General features: G+C 41.7%; 1 protein-coding gene across 2 annotated transcripts in view; it reads left to right on the forward strand.

The window, feature by feature from the left end:
* Positions 1-19,896, forward strand: part of ADAMTS14 (ADAM metallopeptidase with thrombospondin type 1 motif 14) — a 250,961-nt gene that overhangs the window by 155,802 nt on the left and 75,263 nt on the right. For both annotated transcript variants that reach the window (XM_082269283.1, XM_082269284.1), the window contains exons 8-11: positions 4,798-4,941; positions 7,093-7,225; positions 9,923-10,036; positions 16,731-16,879. In XM_082269283.1, the coding sequence (XP_082125409.1) occupies positions 4,798-4,941; positions 7,093-7,225; positions 9,923-10,036; positions 16,731-16,879 (540 nt within the window). The remainder of the gene's footprint in view (positions 1-4,797; positions 4,942-7,092; positions 7,226-9,922; positions 10,037-16,730; positions 16,880-19,896) is intronic.

The raw sequence follows: 19,896 nt of genomic DNA on the forward strand, positions 1-19,896 counted from the left end.
GAAGTTGTTAACTTTTGAAATACAAATAAAAAATTTTCTTAAAAAAAAAATAATCAAAATATCAGTCACACTGTTTTTTACTAACTCAGAGCTAAGGGTAGGGGTTTTCTATGCCCTAGCAATTGTTAAAGTCTGGAACATTATTTAAAGAAGAAGTACAGCCATAGCTAGTTTGGCTGTACTTCTCCTTTGGGTCACAGGAGTGCAGATTGTTTTGCACTCCTGTGACCCGTTTTCAGCAGACCGCGGGCTGAAGTTTGCTTTCTGTTGACGTCACAGAGCCAGTCAGAATCCTCCCACATGCCTGGACTGGCACCCAACTCAGACTCTTAGTGAGTCGCTAAGAGCCTGGGCTGCCTGCTCCCACCCCCTCCACAGCCCAGCGCTTCAGTGAGCACATGTGGGGGTTTGGGGTGAGGCAGAGCAAAGATCTTGGATGGGGCAGAGCAGGGAGCTCTGAGAATCGAGCGATCTGTGATGTTGGATCGCTCAGTTCTCAGTGCTAGAGCTGGCAGGGGGCAGATCCAGCATCAGACCAATGCTACATTTAACTAGTTAAGTATAATTAAAAAAGAAAAAAAATAATTCCCATACTTCTCTTTTATGTTTTCCCCAAATAGCTTGTGTTCTAACAAGTGTGTTCCCTGTGCCAGAATGCTTGTTGCATTTATATGAAAGAGCCTTCTTAAGTATTTATTTCCTAAAGCAGAATAATTGTTTTATTATTATTCTTGGTAATGTATAGAGATGTACCGAACTGTTCGCCGGCGGACAGTTCCCGGCGAACTTAGCATGTTCGCATTCGCCGCTGCGGGCGAACATATGCGATGTTCGGTCCGCCCCCTATAAGACATCATTGAGGCAAACTTTGACCCTGAACTTCACAGTCAGCAGGCACATTTCCAGCCAATCAGCATACCTCCCTCCCACACCCTCCCACCTCCTATAAATAAGCAAGGGCAGCATCCATCTTAGATCATTCTGAAGCAGTGTGTTAGTGAGAGGAGGGAGAGTGTTGCTGCTGCTGCTGCTGCGGCTGCTGCTGCTGTTAATAGCTAGGGACAGTTAGTCAGTGTTCCTGGTCTTGCTAGTCAGTGTTCTTGGTCCACTACTGCTGTAAGGACAGCATCCTGACAGCACCCCAAAAAGCCCTTCTAAGGGCTGGTATTTGTGTAATTTATATATATATATATATATATATATATATATATATATATATATATATATATATAGTGTCCCTGAAAGCCCTTTTAAGGGCTGGTAATTGAGTTTTTTCTTTATATATATATATATATATATATATATAGTGTCCCCAAAAGCCCTTTTTAGGGCTGGTAATTGAGTATTTTTATATATATATATATATATATATATATATATATATATATATATATATATCTATTGTACACTGCAGTTGCCTGCCCGCTGTGTGTGAGAGGCCACAGACCCACCACAGACTGTACTGTGTGCACACCACACTCATTTCGGGTGGCACAGGCACAGTACCTTGCATTTTAAAAAATATTTTTTTTTCCTCTGTCATAATTGCAGTGAGTGCTGTGTCAGGTCCACAGAGTGCACTGTACCCACTGCAGTGCACTGCCTACCACTGATATATATATACGGTGGCACAGCATCTTGTTGCAAATTGAAAAAAAAAAAATATTTTTTATTATTGCAGTTGCCTGGGCTGCCAGTGACTGTCAGGTCCACAGAGTGTACTGTGCCCACTGTAGTGCCACTGCGTGCCCACCCACCACTAATATATATACGGTGGCACAGCAGCTTGCAAAGTAAAAATATATATATTTTTTTTATAATTGCAGATGCCTGGGTGCCAGTGACTGTCAGGTCCACAGAGTGTACTGTGCCCACTGCAGTGCCACTGCCCACCCACCACTGATATATACGGTGGCAGGCATGACTTTTTTTGGATTAGTGTCTGGGGGGGTCTAAAAAGCGTACCTGTGAAGTTTCAGCTCTGTAGCATGTCCAGAACCAGAAAAAAAAGATCATATAGGTGTAAAAGGGGTTCCCACCATCCCTGCTCTACTGAAAAAGTATCTTTTTTTCTGGTTCTGGACATGCTACAGAGCTGAAACTTCACAGGTACAATTTTTAGACCCCCTAGACACCAAATCACACAAAAAAGTTCTAAAAAAGTGTAATTTTTGATAGAGAGCCAATTATTGGAAAAATTAAAAAAAAAAAAAAACTTAAAAAAAAAATGTCTTTGTATTTATTGTCTGGGGGGTCTAAAAAGTGTACCTGTGAAGTTTCAGCTCTGTAGCATGTCCAGAACCAGAAAAAAAGATCATATAGGTGTAAAAGGGGTTCCCACCATCCCTGCTCTACTGAAAAATGATCTTTTTTTCTGGTTCTGGACATGCTACAGAGCTGAAACTTCACAGGTACACTTTTTAGACCCCCTAGACACGAAATCACACAAAAAAGTTCTTAAAAATTGTCATTTTTGATAGAGAGACAATTATTGGAAAAATTAAAAAAAAATAAAAATAAAAAATTTCTTTGGATTTAGCATCTGGGGGGTCTAAAAAAGTGTACCTGTGAAGTTTCAGCTCTGTAGCATGTCCAGAATCAGAAAAAAAATAGAATTAGGGTTAGGGCTAGGGTTAGGGTTAGGGCTAGGGTTAGGGTCAGGGCTAAGGTTAGGGTTATTTTTAGTGCTTAGAGTTAGAGGGTTAGAGTTAGAGGGGTAGGGGTAGGGCTACTAACTCTAACCCTAAGTATCTCACCGTAAGCTTACCCTAGCCCCTAACACTAAACCTAACCCTAACCCTCTAACCATAACCCTAACCCTCTAACCTTAACCCTAACCCTCTAAGCCTAGCCATAAAAATAACCCTAACCCTAAACCTAACCCTAGCCCTAACCCTAACCCTAGCCCTAACCCTAGCCCTAAGCCTAACCCTAGCCCTAACCCTAATTCGTATTTTTTTCTCGTTCCGGACATGCTACAGAGCTGAAACTTCACAGGTACACTTTTTAGACCCCCCAGATGCTAAATCCAAAGATTTTTTTTATTTTTATTTTTTTTTAATTTTTCCAATAATTGGCTCTCTAACAAAAAATTACAATTTTTAAGAACTTTTTTTGTGTGATTCAGTGTCTGGGGGTCTAAAAAGTGTACCTGTGAAGTTTCAGCTCTGTAGCATGTCCAGAACCAGAAAAAAAATAGAATTAGGGCTAGGGTTAGGGTTATTTTTAGTGCTTAGGGTTAGACGGTTAGGGTTAGAGGCGTAGGGGTAGGGATACTAACTCTAACCCTAAGTATCTCACCATAACCCTAACCCTAGCCCCTAACACTAAACCTAACCCTAACCCTTAAAGCCCAGTTCCTGTCCCATTTTGGTCGGTTCTGGTCTGTTTGCGGTTGTTTGCGGTGCGTCAAACGGGGAGTTTGGTCTGTCACTGTGAAGCGGGCGTAACCCTTACACTACCTGATCGATACAACATCATACCTGATCGTATACACACACTGGATGTTTTAAAGCATGTTATTCCAAACAATTTAGGAATGTTAGGTGATTTATGCCCTTTATGGAATAAAACCCGACTCTGCGTCAACTACGTAATTTTCCATGGGAGTTTTGCCATGGATCCCCCTCCGGCATGCCACAGTCCAGGTGTTTGTCCCCTTGAAACAACTTTTCCATTACTATTGTGGCCAGAAAGAGTCCCTGTGGGTTTTAAAATTCGCCTGCCTATTAAAGTCTATGGCGGTTCGCAATGTTCGCCGGTCGCGAACAGCGAATTTTATGTTCGCGACATCACTAGTAATGTATGCTTAAAGTCTCCATTCACATCTAGGTGTTGCTATTTTTAAAGGTGTTTTTCTGGCGTTTTTTTCTGGCATTTTTTCTGGCGTTTTTGCAGCATTTTGCAGCGTTTTCGTGCAGGCGTTTTGAGTTGACAAGTGACCAATGATAAACAGTAAAATGCCTGTAATCTGCCCGAAAAAAAAAGGTAATGTACTTTTTTAAAGGATGGGCGTTTTGCTTAAGGCGACAGAACGCTCAGATGTGAAGAGGGGCCATTGAAATTAATTGGATTTGTCTTGTTGGGCGTTTTAGAGCTGAGGCTTAGAGCAGAAAATCACCTAAAAATGCCTAGATGTGAACGGAGCCTAAGAATGCTTGATGGGATTATCAAATGGCACACTTCTGTTCCAGAGTAAAGATAAACCTAGTTAAATTTCAACTACAACCATTTTTTTTATAACGTTTTAAGGATTCCCCAATCAGCAGGAAAGGAATTTAATAAACATGTGGAAACGAAAAGCCATAAAAAAACTTCCCTGGTGTTTTTTTTTTTAAGCTATTTGATTGCTCTTTGTGTTTCTGTAGGAAAGGTAGCCCCTCACTTCTTGACCCAGTGATAATTTCCCACTAGGACAGGAAGTGGGGAAATCCCCTAAATGGAGAGCCAAACAGCCAAAAAAAACACTTTCGAAATCGATTCAATTATAGGCAAAAGGTTTTGGCTGCAGTTGGGCTACAAGTGATTGTAGAAATATATTTGACTTTCATATGCGTATTCTGTGCTTGTTTATGGATATGTTTGGATCATATACATGCTTTTACTTTAATCCATCCTCAATCTGTGTGTTAATATATTTGTAGCATATTTTCTGTATATATATATATACAGTATATATTTATGTGTGATAAATACATTTGTGTCCAGTTCAAAAACAGTTAATTTTTGCAGTCATTGATCTTCATTGTGCTGATGACTGAATGTAGACTAGACTTTAATACATTCGTTCTCTTGCAGGCTTGGCATGGAGCACGATGGACAGGGAAACCGCTGTGCTGATGAAACCAGTATGGGAAGCATCATGGCCCCGCTGGTACAGGCTGCTTTTCATCGTTATCACTGGTCTAGGTGCAGCAAGCAAGAACTTAACAGATATATACAGTGAGTTGAAATTATGTGTAAAGTGTATACAGTATACATTTTTGTGTACATACATTAAACAAACAGCTTTAATAGTAATAAGAATGCGTTGTCCAGTTACATCTCTCTTAGCAGCTTCAGACATGAATTGCTTTATTACCCAAGAGGGTAATCTGAACATCTGTATGTGAAAACTGTAAATGGTGGATGAGTCATAAGCCACAATGGAAGTCTAGACAATCTTTTGTAGTGTGAACGTGCTCTCAGTGCTATTACTACCTGGAAGCTGTCTGTTTCCTTATACGTATACATAGTATGTGAGTCTTTGTCCATTCCATCAATGCCACATACCAAACATCATGGTTAAACATGGATGGCACTAAGAATCAATACATTTGTGTTTTAGAAAAGCTTTTGTGAATACTTTCTCACTCAGCTCTATATGTCACCTCAAAATAATAAATATGTTTGTTAATTGTCATTTACTAGCCATATGCCCTATTTGATCCCATTCTTTTTAACATAAATTCCTACGTTTTTTTTTTTTTTTTTTTTTTTATTGACACCAGAGCATCTTCAAGTCTCGTTCAGAGTATAATTGCTGCATTTTAATGTTTATAATTTTTTTTTACAGCTGTTTTGACATATGCATAATGCTGTATTTTTTCTCATGGACCTCTTCATGTACAAAGTTTACAGTATATAGGTTACAGTTGCATTGATATCAACAAGCACATGATGTCCAAAGGGTGATTTTGCAGTCAGAGACCTCTTCCTCCACAGCACCCTCCACCTCCCACAAAGAACTCTGCCAGGGCAGGGGGGTAGGGGCAGTTGAGACACCTGTCCTGGGTGTTATCATATGGAAACTTTGCCTTCCAGCTGCTGTCACTCCTGTTTTGCCAGATATTCACATGTGTGTTTGCCAAATACCCTCAAGCCAGTCTGGGATCAATATGCTGTCCATTTCAGTTAAAATTCCTTTGTTGTTTGGCCAAATAGCTGAGTTGTGATCTGTTCATTTTCACTCCTTTAGTAATGCTGAAATCTTCTTAGGTATATAATCTCAATCATGATATGTCTAGTTAGACTTCAATGGCTACTCAAAGCTACTCAAAGAAGAAGGGTATGGCATTTTTTTACATAGTTACTATATATTTGTCCAGCTTGGACCAATGTAACTATGCATATAACATATCTGTAAGATCCCTCAAGAAGTTGAAGATTACTGTAGTAGACACCGCCACTCCAGGGATCTCCACTAGTTTCCAGGTCCTTTGCTGAGTGGCTGCCCTGCTACATTGTGCACACAGAAAGGTGGCTGTCATTAGGAGATCGCTTTCCATTTTCTCAATGAATGCAAAGTGTACTTTGATTAGACAAGGTGGAGATGGTGACATCACACTCTCCCCCTTATCCAATCAGAGGAAGCTTTGCATTCGTTGAGAAAATGCAAAGCATTCTGTGAACCACACCTGTGCCCACCTGCGGCCACCCTCATGTGTTCACAATGCAGCAAAGCAGCCCCATTGGCACAGGGTTTGGAAGCTAGTGGAGATTGCTGGAGTGGCCATGTCTGCTAAAATGATTTTGGCTTCTAGAAGGATCCCAAAAGTATGGTATAATCATGGTTACATTGGTCCAAGCTTGATCAATGTAACTATTTAAAAAATGCCATACCCAGAATTCTGCTTTAAAGCCTAAGTGCAGCCAGAATTAAAAAAAAAACCACACATGACTTGTCCATCTTATGATTTTAGCTCTGGTCTTTAAATTTTCAAGAACCAAAAAATAATAAAACTATAAGGGGCCCTTTACATTCATGCATGCCTTTCTGTCACACATAAATGTGCATTGCATGAAGACAGCCAGCTGAAATTAATGTTCTCTGATGCTTAAAAACATTTCAAATATCAGACATGAATTGGGGTGCCATTCAAGAATGACACTGTAATGCATCAACACATGTCTCTTGTGTTACAATAACATGTACGTGGAGCTTTGCATAAGTGTGAAATCGCCCTGCTTGTTACAGTCTGAATAAAATGTACTTTTGTGCATTTGTGTACTAGAGCTTCTCCATTTCTTCTTGAGATTCTTGAATTAAGTATTTCAAAATGATTATTTAGCAATGAATATAATGAATCACTACTCTTCCCTCTAATTATTTAGTTCCTATGATTGCCTTCTGGATGACCCCTTTGAGCACAAATGGCCAAAACTACCAGAGCTTCCAGGAATCAACTACTCCATGGATGAACAATGCAGATTTGATTTTGGAGTGGGCTACAAGATGTGCACTGCTGTAAGTATTGCTTAAGAGACATATATAAACACCACTGAAATTATTGGTTTAATTTGACATAGACATTTCATCTGTCAAACTGCAGTGTAAAAGTAGTTGAAAATGTATACTTTGTGGTAATTCAAGGTCAAATGTGAGAAAAATTTGAAAGCCTGATGCCATTTCCTGTTCTATGGCGCACACATCTCAATTTTTTAATTTCTATTTGATTTATTTTTTATATATCTTTTCCATTTGTCCTTGACAGTAAGGCCTTGTTCACGCAAACATTTTGCATGGTTCAAATCTTTTGCAAGTCTGTGGCAGGAGGCTTTATTCAAGCTGAAGCCTAAATGAACAAGAACTTTAAAGCCAGCCATAGACTGTTTCGAAATCTCGGCCGGTTTAGCAGGATCCAGACGAGGTTTGAATGCAATTATTGCAAGCCGCTTTTATAAGTATTCTGAACTTCATTTGAACTCATGAATTTCAAGAAAAGTATTTTATAGTACAGTAGGTTTTTTTGTTCCCCACATGGTAATTCAGATTGTACATCACATATGGTATTACACTGTATTATGTAGCCAAATGATACTACCACAAAATAATGCTCACTTAGTGAGGTAAATGTTAACTTTGGAAAGTGAATGTTCATTAAATTTAGTAAATATGGTGAAGCTTTGTTGGCTTCAATCATCCAATCGTGTGAAAAAAGGCTTTTTTGTATATCCCTTGCACATAAATTGGTATAATAAATGAATGCAGCTTCATCTTATTTTCTAAGCTCAGGTAACTTTCACTTTTTTGCTAAATGAACCATATCTACACCTTTAATAAATCAACCCTGCTGTCTTCAGCAATATTTTTGGCTACGGTGGCCTTTGCATTTGCAGATTGGGACAGACAACATTTCTACACCTGGACTATAGGGGAAGTAAATGTTTTTTTGGACTGATTTGGCTGTTTTGCTTGTTAGCCTGCTAGAATTGTGCATGTGACATACATGCACTTACAGAGCCATTGTATGACTGCATCTTTTATCTCTGTAGTTTCCTTTCACAATAAATGTGTGGTGGCCTTTGTTTGTGGTGGTAGTTTGCAGTTCATACTTGATCAAAAATGTAATATACTGTATGGCAGCTTACCAACCATTACACTTGGTGGCTGCATTATATTTCTTTTTTTGGGTGGGCTTTTTTCCCTTGTTTTTACCTGGTGATCTGGCTAGTAACAAACCTCCTGTTTTAGGGTACCTACGCTTTGGATTAAGGAGGAACTGTGGCACCTTTGGAGAGCAGCATTGACAGTTTGGGGGAGGGGAATGTTCAAAGCACTAGCAGATTTAGATACACTAATAAACTGAAACGAAATTCCAGCTATCACTTAAGCAGTTACAGTAACAGTTAAGGCTTTACATGAATGAAAAATCTGACCATGCTAAGCACCCCTGTCAATGGTAAATTCATTTTTTTTAAGTCTCCTGTACACTGGTTGTAAGCGTCTGATTTATAGCAGAAGTAAACCTATCTATTTAACAATTAAAAAAAAAACATATGCCGGGAATGTAACTGTCACACTGCTTGTGCTCTCAACCAAACTTTCAAACGATCCAATGGCTGGTGTCATAACTGATCACATGTACAGCACCATGGCAGTTTAAGATTAAGCAGAGGCCAAGATGGCAGCTTCCTTGGCTGAAAACGATTGGAGGGTTTATTTCCACTATAAAGCAGGGTTCATATCTCTCTCTTCTATACCCCTCTTTTCTCTTTCCTGCCCCGAGTTCTTCCCTCTCTCACCCCTCTACCTTTCTCTTTGTCTACCTATAGTTTTTCCATGAGGAATAATTCACCAGTTTGTATTATTGTTTTCCATCTGGAATGCTGTCCACTTTGTCTCATTTGCACTGCTCACTATGCCATGCTGTGAGCGACATAGACTTCCCCATTGTTTTTTGTTCCATTGGTCCTCTGTTTATTTTGCGTTTGGTTCCATTGTACACTTCTTGTGTTGCAACTCTTATTTAAATAAAAATATATTAAACCAAAAAAAGCAGAGTTCCACCCAAAAGTGGAACTTTCACTCATTTGCTTCCTCCCCCCCCCCCCCTCCGGTGCCACATTTGGCACCTTTCAGGGGAGAGGGGGGAACGGGTACCTGTTTTTGACAGGTACCCTTCCCCACTTCTGGGAGACGGCACCGCGGTGCCGTCCCCGCACATGCGCATTAGAGATGTGCCCGTAAAGATGCAAGGCTTCACTGCCGGGTTCCCGACAGCCGATGGAAACATTGGCTGCGGTGCCGACATCATTGGACTCCAGGACAAGTAAGTGTTCTAATATTAAAAGTCAGCAGCTACAGTATGTAATTTTTGGAGCGGGAGGGGGTGAGGCTGGAACACTGCTTTAAGTAGAATTCTTGCTGAACTTTATTTCTACCTCTACCAGATGCATTGCCTGTACTACAGGAGGTTCTTTCTTTATATCCTGTTAATAATAACTGACTATATATAGGTATGAGCATACAGCCTGTGTGTTAGTGTTTTCCCTAATTTATTATGAAGTGATTTTTATTTTCCATCCATGATATAATCAAATTTGTTTGTTCTGGATTTGTTTTTTTATTTGGCTCCTTCCCATGTTCATTTGAATACGGAATGTTTTACTGATTAAATGTAATGAAAGCTGCTCATGTATAGTCAAGTGTTTGTTCTCACAGTTTAGGACTTTTGACCCTTGCAAGCAGCTGTGGTGCAGCCACCCAGACAATCCTTATTTCTGCAAAACGAAGAAGGGGCCCCCTCTTGATGGAACTGAATGTTCTCCTGGCAAGGTACAGAATTTCTTATTAGAAGATTAACCAATTTATGTTGCAGATAATGGTTATCCCAACTCACTAAAGTTTATTGCAAAATGTTTTTACACTTTGAATATCATTCAAATAATTTATACACCCGATTCCCAAGCATAGCAATATATCAAATAAAATAAGTAAAAGTAATATTTTCTTGGTTTGGTTGCTCTTAAAGACCTTCTTATGTCAGAGATATTGGGAAACACTGAAAGATAGGAGAGTGGTTAATATCTTAAAAACCAAGATTCCCTGGCAAGACTCTTCATTTTAAATGTACTACACTTCACTGTTACTAAAGCAAATCTGATCATCCCTGCAAGCTCTATGTATGGAGTAAAGGCCAAGTATACCTGAAAAAAAATAAAAAATAAACAGAAAACAGCGCAGAGATACTACAGATGAAAAACTTTCCTGGACTGAAATTGTAATAATGCACTTACAATGAAGTGACTTGATCAGGATATATGCCAGGTTACACCAACAGATGCTGGAGCACTCTTGCTAAGCTGATGGAAATAGGAGAGGATTCATCCAAGGTGGATACTGGAGGAAGTAAAAGATAGGGAAATACAAAGACATTACATGATGGTGCAGAAGGGGAACAGAAATTGTATCCTAAGTAGAGATGTACCGAACTGTTAGCCGGCGGACAGTTCCCGGCGAATATCGCTTGTTCGCGTCCGCCGCTGCGGGCGAACATATGCGATGTTCGGTCCGCCCCTATAATTCATCATTGAGGCAAACTTTGACCCTGAACCTCACAGTCAGCAGACACATTCCAGCCAATCAGCATACCTCCCTCCCACACCCTCCCACCTCCTATAAAAAAGCAAGGGCAGCATCCATCTTAGATCATTCTGAAGCAGTGTGTTAGTGAGAGCAGGGAGAGTGCTGCTGCTGTTAATAGCTAGGGACAGTTGTTAGTCAGTGTTCCCGGTCTTGTTAGTCAGTGTTCTTGGTCCACTCCTGCTGTAAGGACAGCATCCTGACAGCACCCCAAAAAGCCCTTCTTAGGGCTGGTATTTGAGTATTTTTTTATATATATATATATATATATATATATTGTCCCCAAAAAGCCCTTTTTAGGGCTGGTATTTGAGTAATTTATATATATATATATATATATATATATATATATATATATATATATATATATTGTTCAGTTGCCTGCCCGCTGTGTGTGAGAGGCCACAGACCCACCACAGACTTTACTGTGTGCACACCACACTCATTTTGGGTGGCACAGGCACAGTACCTTGCAGTTTAAAAAATATTATTTTTTCCCTCTGTCATAATTGCAGTGAGTGTCAGGTCCACAGAGTGTACTGTGCCCACTGCAGTGCCCACCACTGATATATATACGGTGGTACAGCAGCTTGTTTCAAATTGGAAAAAAAAAATATTTTTTATAATTGCAGTTGCCTGGGCTGCCAGTGACCGTCAGGTCCACAGAGTGTACTGTGCCCACTGCAGTGCCACTGCCCACCACTGATATATACGGTTGCACAGCAGCTTGCAAATTAAAAATATATATATTTTTTTTATAATTGCAGTTGCCTGGGCTGCCAGTGACTGTCAGGTCCACAGAGTGTACTGTGCCCACTGCAGTGCCACTGCCCACCACTGATATATACGGTGGCACAGCAATTTGCAAATTAAAAATATATATATATTTTTATAATTGCAGTTGCCTGGGCTGCCAGTGACTGTCAGGTCCACAGAGTGTACTGTACCCACTGCCCAACACTCCTATAGGGTGGCACAGCACCTTGCACTCATAGTACCACAAATCTAAAAAAAATGACAGGCAGAGGCAGGCCACCCCGCAAGGGCCGTCATGGTCATGGTGCTGTGATTTCCTTTGGCCCTAGAATAATGCCCAGTGTTCAGAAGCCACCACAGACCCTAACCTCAAAAAATTCTGAGGACATAGTTGACTGGCTTACACAGGACACCCAATCGTCTACAGCTTCCGCTCGGAACCTTAATGCACCATCCTCCTCCAGCTCAGCTTCGGGCCCCTCTCAATTTACCACTCGCCCGCCCGCCGGCACCACCACCAACACTAGCACCACAGCCGCTTCACTTGATCTGTCAGAGGAGTTATTTACTCATCAGTTGGAAGAAATAAGTGATGCGCAACCATTAGTGCCAGAGGATGTAGATAATGGGGATATGTCTTAGTCAGGCAGCATTATACACATGGACGTACATTGTGATGATGATGATTATGTTGTACCTGCTGCTGCTGCCTTTGCTGAGTTGTCAAGTGAAGCGGCTGATGATGACGATGTGTCCGTGGATGTCACCTGGGTGCCTGCTCGAAGAGCAGAAGAAGAGGGGGAAAGTTCAGATGGGGAGACAGAAAGGAGGAGGAGACAAGTTGGAAACAGGGGGAGGTCATCGCAAGGAGCTAGTGGCACAGTCAGACAGCATGTAGATTCGGCACCCGGGGAAAGCCAGACAGCACGCCAATCAACGCAAGCTGTTGCCACCACCAGAATGCCGTCATTGCAAAGCTCAGCAGTGTGGCATTTTTTTTGTGTGTCTGCCTCTGATATCAGCGATGCCATTTGTAACCTGTGCCAAAAGAAACTGAGTCGTGGGAAGTCCAACACCCACCTAGGTACAACTGCTTTGCGAAGGCACATGATCTCACATCACAAACGCCTGTGGGATCAACACATGAGCAAAAGCAGCACACAAACTCAAAGCCACCATCCTCCTCCTGGTCCAGCATCTTCAGCCACGTCAACCACTGCTCTCCTCCTTGCCCCCTATCAACAACCCGCCCCTCCGCCTCTCACCTTCAGCAGTTCCTGCTCATCTGCCCACAGTCAGGTGTCTGTCAAGGAAATGTTTGAGCGAAGCCAATCTCACAGAGTCACCCCCTTGCCCGGCGTCTGACAGCTGGCTTGTCGGAACTCTTAGCCCGCCAGCTTTTACCATACAAGCTGGTGGAGTCTGAGGCCTTCAAAAAATTTGTCGCTATTGGGACACCGCAGTGGAAGGTACCCGGCCGAAATTATTTTTCACAAAAGGCAATCCCCAACCTGTACTCTATTGTGGAAAATGTCATGTCTGGCACACAGTGTTGGGGCAAGGGTCCACTTACATTACGCATTGGGTAAACCTGCTGGCGGCTGCCAAGCATGGAATGCGTGGCTCTGCTGCAGAGGAGTTTGTGACACCGCCACGACTTGCAGGCAGGCCTGCTGCCACCTCCTCTACTCCTCCTACTCCATCCTCTTTGCTAACCTCCTCGGCTGAGTCCTCTTCTGCTGTTGAGTCTTGATCCACACCAACTGCACCCCCCCAGCTCCCCAGGGGCTATTCCACATGCCGGATACGACAGTGTCACGCTGTCTTGGGGTTGACTTGCCTGAAAGCAGAGAGTCACACTGGACCAGCACTACTGTCCGCCCTGAACGCACAGGTGGATCAGTGGCTGACCCCGCACCAACTGGAGATCGGCAAAGTGGTGTGTGACAACGGAAGCAATTTGTTGGCGGCATTGAATTTGGGCAAGTTGACACATGTGCCGTGCATGGCACATGTGTTGAATCTGATTGTACAACGCTTTGTGCAGAAGTACCCAGGCTTACAGGACGTCCTCAAGCAGGCCAGGAAGGTGTGTTGCCATTTCAGGCGTTCCTACACGGCCATGGCGCACTTTTCAGATATTCAGCGGTGAAACAACATGCCAGTGAGGCGCTTGATTTGCTACAGCCCGACACGTTGGAATTCAACACTGCTAATGTTCGACTGCCTGCTCCAACAAGAAAAAGCGGTCAACGAGTATTTGTATGACCGGGGTGCTAGGACAGCCTCTGCGGAGCTGGGTATTTTTTTGCCACGTTACTGGACGCTCATGCACAATGCCTGTAGGCTCATGCGTCCTTTTGAGAAGGTGACAAACCTAGTCAGTCGCACCGAAGGCACCATCAGCGACATCATCCCATATGTTCTCTTCCTGGAGCGTGCCCTGCGAAGAGTGCTGGATCAGGTTGTAGATAAGCGTGAAGAGGAAGAGGAAGAGTTGTGGTCACCATCACCACCAGAAACAGCCTTACCATCGCTTGCTGGACCTGCGGCAACACTGGAAGAGGAGTCTGAGGAAGAGGAGTCAGAGGAGGAATGTGGCTTTGAGGAGGAGGAACACCAACCACAGCAGGCATCCCAGGTTGCTCGTTGTCACCTATCTGGTACCCGTGGTGTTGTACGTGGCTAGGGGGAAGAACACACCTTCAATGACATCAGTGAGGACGAGGAATTGGACATGAGTAGCTCGGCATCCAACCTTGTGCAAATGGGGTCTTTCATGCTGTCATGCCTGTTGAGGGACCCTCATATAAAAAGGCTGAAGGAGAATGACCTGTACTGGGTGGCCACGCTACTAGACCCCTGGTATAAGCAGAAAGTGTCTGATATATAAGGGTGATGTCACAGCACAACGGGAATCCAACAGGGGAAGAGGTGAAAGTAATCCTCCTCCTACCACAACCACGCCGGCAAGGACAGGACGCTTTACAGACGTCTTGTTGATGGAGGACATGCGGAGCTTTTTTAGTCCTACGCATCGCCACAGCCCTTCGGGGCCCACCCTCAGAGAACGACTCGACCGACAGGTAGCAGACTACCTTGCCTTAACTGCAGATATCGACACTCTGAAGAGCGATGAACCCCTTGACTACTGGGTGTGCAGGCTTGACCTGTGGCCTGAGCTATCCCAATTTGCCATTGAACTTCTGGCCTGCCCCGCTTCAAGTGTCCTGTCAGAAAGGACCTTCAGCGCAGCAGGATGTATTGTCACTGAGAAGTCGCCTAGGTCAAAAAAGTCTAGATTACCTCACCTTTATTAAGATGAATGAGGCATGGATCCCAAAGGGACTGACAGTGGGGGATGCATTTGACTAAAAAAGGCCTGATGAGATGCCTTGGGCTAAAAATGGTCCACACGCTGCTGTATTTAATCTCTGCATGCCGGATGACTTACGTGACGTCTCCGCCACCAACTACGGTTCAAGCCGCAATGTTTTAGTGTACTTTCTGCCTTGAAAACCTCAAATTTTCGGGCCGCTGCTACAGCAGCGGCTGCAACAATGCCTACTTTTTCATGCATGTGTACATGCCTAATTTTTCTGGCCTCTGGTGCTACACTGTGGCTGCAAAAAAACAAAAAAAAGGCACATACATGTGTCAATTCCCCTTCGTGATCGTTACCTTGTTGTGGTGAAGGGGCTTGGTATCACAATGAAGCGATCACCTCTAGGAGTGTGTTGGCACACCCCAGATGATAAGGTCATTGCTTCATTGTGAACAGACCAAAAGCGATCCGCAGGATAATTTTTCATAGAAAAAACATTAATTTTCTTTAATTTAAAAAAAAGAGGACAGCCTCTGCGGAGCTGGGTATTTTTTGGCCGCGTTACTGAATGCTCATGCACAATGGCTGTAGGCTCATGCGTCCTTTTGCGGAGGTGACAAACCTGGTCAGTCAAACCCAAGGCAACATCATCGACCTCATCCCATATGTTTTTTTTCTGGAGCGTGCCCTGCGAAGAGTACTGGATCAGGCCGTAGATGAGCATTAAGAGAAAGAGTTGTGGTCCCCATCACCACCAGAAGCAGCCTTGTCGTTGTTGATTGCTGGACCTTTGGCAACGCAGAGAGAGGAGTCTGAAGAAGAGAAGTCAGAGGAGGAAGGTGGCTTTGAGGAGGTGGAAGACCAACCACAGCAGGCATCCCAGGGGGCTTGTTGTCACCTTTCGGGGACCCTTGGTGTTGTACGTGGCTGGGTGGAGGAAGAGACCTTCAATGATGTCAGTGAGGACAAGGAACGGGACATGGCTAGCTTGGTATCCAACCTTGTGCAAATGGGGGAGTTTGCGGTTGTGCAAATGGACAGACTGACTGCTAAACGGGGAGTTTGGTCTGTCAGAGTTTGGTCTGTCACTGTGAAGCGGGCGTAACCCTTACTCTACTTGATCGATACAACATCATACCTGATTGTATTCACACACTGGATGTTTTAAAGCACAATTTAGGAATGTTAGGTGATTTATGCCCTTTATGGATTAAAACCCGACTCTGCGTCAACTACGTAATTTTCCATGGGAGTTTTGCCATGGATCCCCCTACGGCATGCCACAGTCCAGGTGTTAGTCCCCTTGAAACAACTTTTCCATCACTATTGTGGCCAGAAAATTCGCCAATTTTAGGTTTGCGACATCACTAATCCTAAGTGGTGAAGTGTCTAAACTAATCTCCTTTGCTGGTATCCTGTTCTGAGTATTCCAGCATCTGTTGGTGTGGCTTGGTTTATCCTGGTGATAGGTCCTGATCAAGTGAATTCATTGTAAGTGCTTTTTTTATCATTTCAGTCTATTATCTTGTGAGCTCTGTGTTCTGTTTCTATTTTAGCACTTATCTGTGTGATCAGTAAGCCCAAGCAACATGTCTCTGTAATAATCCAATGTTTAGCTATCTAGTGCATTCATTATAGATGTATTAAACTAGGTGATGCTATTTATTGGCCCTACGATGGATTTTACGGCACTCTGTCCAAAACTAGATGGTAATGTTTTTTAGACACCTATTATTTTTTATTTAACCAACTGACACATTATATTTATGTCTTGCTGATATTGTGGCATTTGTTTTTTATCTTCAGTGGTGCTTTAAAGGACACTGCATTTGGAAGACACCAGAACAGTCGTATAGTCAAGATGGCGGTTGGGGCTCATGGTCACGGTTTGGTTCTTGTTCCCGAACATGTGGAGGTGGAGTGCGCTCTCGTAGCAGGCAGTGTAATAATCCACCGTAAGTATAATATAGGTAAACATTACAGTAATGTCCTACTGCTGTGGCAATGTAGGTCACAGGCAAAAACAAGATTTACAGATTTGTTTAAAATTGCACCAAGCAAAGTGCATTAATATGTGGATGCATAGACTACATGTGTCTATTTTTTATTTAGGTCAATAATTTGTACCACCTGCTACATAAAACTTTTAGGTTTTTATTACTTCTGTTTCTAGTAAACTGGTAGATCTGTTTTCCTATAAAGTCTCAGCAAGATAAAATCAAGCGACTGTGTACTGAAATGCAGAGATGTCCTGTGAACATACTGTACTATTTCTGTATGTAGGGGTATGTGCAGGTGTGTACCTATCAGACAAGCTTTTCGCTTATCATTACACAATGACCCATGTGCCGTACCAATTTAACACCAATCTTGTTTACACTTTTGTACCGTGTTTATATTTGAATGTTAGCAGAAAATTCAGGAAAAAATCAATATGATTTCCATTGTAGGTAACCTACAATGTGCTGTGTGGAGGATAGATTTCTTTTTTGAAATGGAGTAGCTTCACCAGTAGTGGTCTACTGGCGAGCCCTGGAGCAAAGGCCTAATTCATAGGTATATGGTGTGCACTTTGAATAGCGAAAAGTGGTAACAAATTCAAAGTTCCCACTGATTTTTGTTTCCAGGAATTTTATAGGCCTACCACCTTCCCTTCAGGAGAAAGCCAAAAAGATGCAAGTGGATTTGTTGGAGGTGATCTCCCAGTTTACTTAATATAGCAGAATGACCCATAAGCCCTACTTTGGCTCACTCAAAGTCTGTTGTTTAAGGGAGCACCACATCCACAATTCACTTTACTGATTCTCTGTTCAGCCCCTTGGACCAATGGTTGGATTTTGCAAACATCCTGCTTGAGAACTGAGACATCCAATCTACAGTGTCTATCTGGTTAGTCAAGGAGGTCTGGCATTGATGTATTGCATCAAGGACTTGAGTAACCATCATCTCAGTGGAAATGTTTTGGGAACTGTTGGTCTGGATAAATAATTACTGTTTAAGTTTAGGGTTGCCCTGTTCTTTGCGAAGAAGTGTATTTGGGCCCCGTAGTCTTCAGCAAAGAATCCCTACATATCTCTGGTTGCCTAAGGACTGGTTGCTCTGAGTCACAATGGGCTGGATTGTCCTGGATCTATGCCATTTTGTTCCAACTTGCAATCTACGGGCAATTTAGACAATGCTTGCTTTATTTTAACCACTACCCTGGAAGATAAGAGTGGATAGGAGTTTGTCAAGAGGTTTTAGAACACTAAAACATGCATTCAGCTCTGTAGAATGAGTGCAAGATAGTGTGGTATGAGCAGAGCCTAGCTAATATGGGCATGCACCTATCCCATTCAAAATTGACTTGATGTGTGGACACACACTGCAACAAGAAGTACAATATAAAAGTATTGTACTCACTTAAAAAATTACTGTAGCTTTACAATAAAATTCCAAGGTAACTTCATCATTAACCATGGCAATTTGTAAATAACCAAATAACTCAACAGGCACCATGGTAATCTAATCATTTACCACAAAGACCTTTTGTAAGGGCAGTCACATTATGTCCAGTTTTAGACCCTGATTTGGAAAATGAAGTGCCAAGAATAAATAAATGCTACTATGTTTAAAAAACAATTTAAGAAATAAGTAAGATGCTTACATGTCATTAATTAAACAGAACATACATCTTTTTTACAGTGTTTCATAGCATCTAACAATTAGTTTTGTATTAGGCTATGCTGAGTTGAATTCTATAGTAGCTCACCGAATGCAAGCTATAAAAGACATATATCTTACATTTTCATGGAAAAACAGATTTCAATTTTATTAAATTCTATTTATCATGGTATTGTGTTATCATATTCAATTTTTATTCCTCGTACTGTTATTCTATTAAACATGTTTGTGATATTTCGAAGTTCACTAGTATATCTGTAGCCTTTAAAAAGCATTTTTTAGTTATATTACTTTTTTCAGTGCAGTCATGCAGCTTGGAGCTACCCTTTAAAATCGATGCAGAGTTGCAGTCAAAATATAAAAATACTTTTAGAAGATAAAGGGTTAATTTTCCTGATGGAATTTGGTGTTTGAATCAATAGTGTCTTTTTATCACAATTAACACAGATGATCACATCTGCTGTTCACTTGCTTGATTTTTAGCCACATTTGCATCCAACAGTGATAACATGTTATACAGTCATGGTGTGAGAAGGGGAGTCTAAAAAATATTACAGCATTTTTTTGAAAGAAGTACTGTAAGTCACACAGAGGTCAGCCAATAGTGCGTAAGTTAAAGTGATGACCAGATATTTTGCAGCCTGTTCATTCTCATTTTGACTTTCCTTTAGTGTGTGTCAACACTGGGTGGAAGCGCAAGTAAATTATATTTTCTATATAGCCAAGGTCACACCAGAGTTTTAGCAGTAACATACCACAAAATTATGTATTGCTTGAAAAAAGTGGTATTTGCCATTGGCGTGTTTATATGTTCATCAGGGAGTATGGTGCTGCGTATTTCTTTTACACATACCATTTGTCTTGAGTCATACCATGGGCATTTTCTGCAGGTATAGTCAAACATGGTACTGTAGCAATTTTTCAAATATACGTTCTTTAAGCTGCCAAGGACAAAACTTGTTTAGACCTGAGACAGAATTTAGTGACTAAAGGAAATAGCATAATGATTAGCTGCTACTAAGAAATGTTTAATAAGTTTAAATGAAGAAGATTGAATAGACCAAACTTCTAACTTGTGCCCTGTATTTCTTCAAATTCCTGTTCCCCAAAATGTAAACATATGTTATGCTTCTGGTGGTTCTTTCTTCTCCATATAGTCACATCTGTATGCTCTTTTTGTTCTTTCCCCACCGTTCTTTTTTTTTCAGATTACATAAACACAGACTTGGCACAAGGGATATAGCAAAACAATAAATTTTCAGAAGTTTGGATTTATTGAAGGCAAATGTTAATATAGCTCAAAGCCATC

This window comes from Pelophylax lessonae (genome assembly GCF_965119305.1).
Source record: "Pelophylax lessonae genome assembly, chromosome: 9".
NCBI classification, from domain to species: domain Eukaryota; kingdom Metazoa; phylum Chordata; class Amphibia; order Anura; family Ranidae; genus Pelophylax; species Pelophylax lessonae.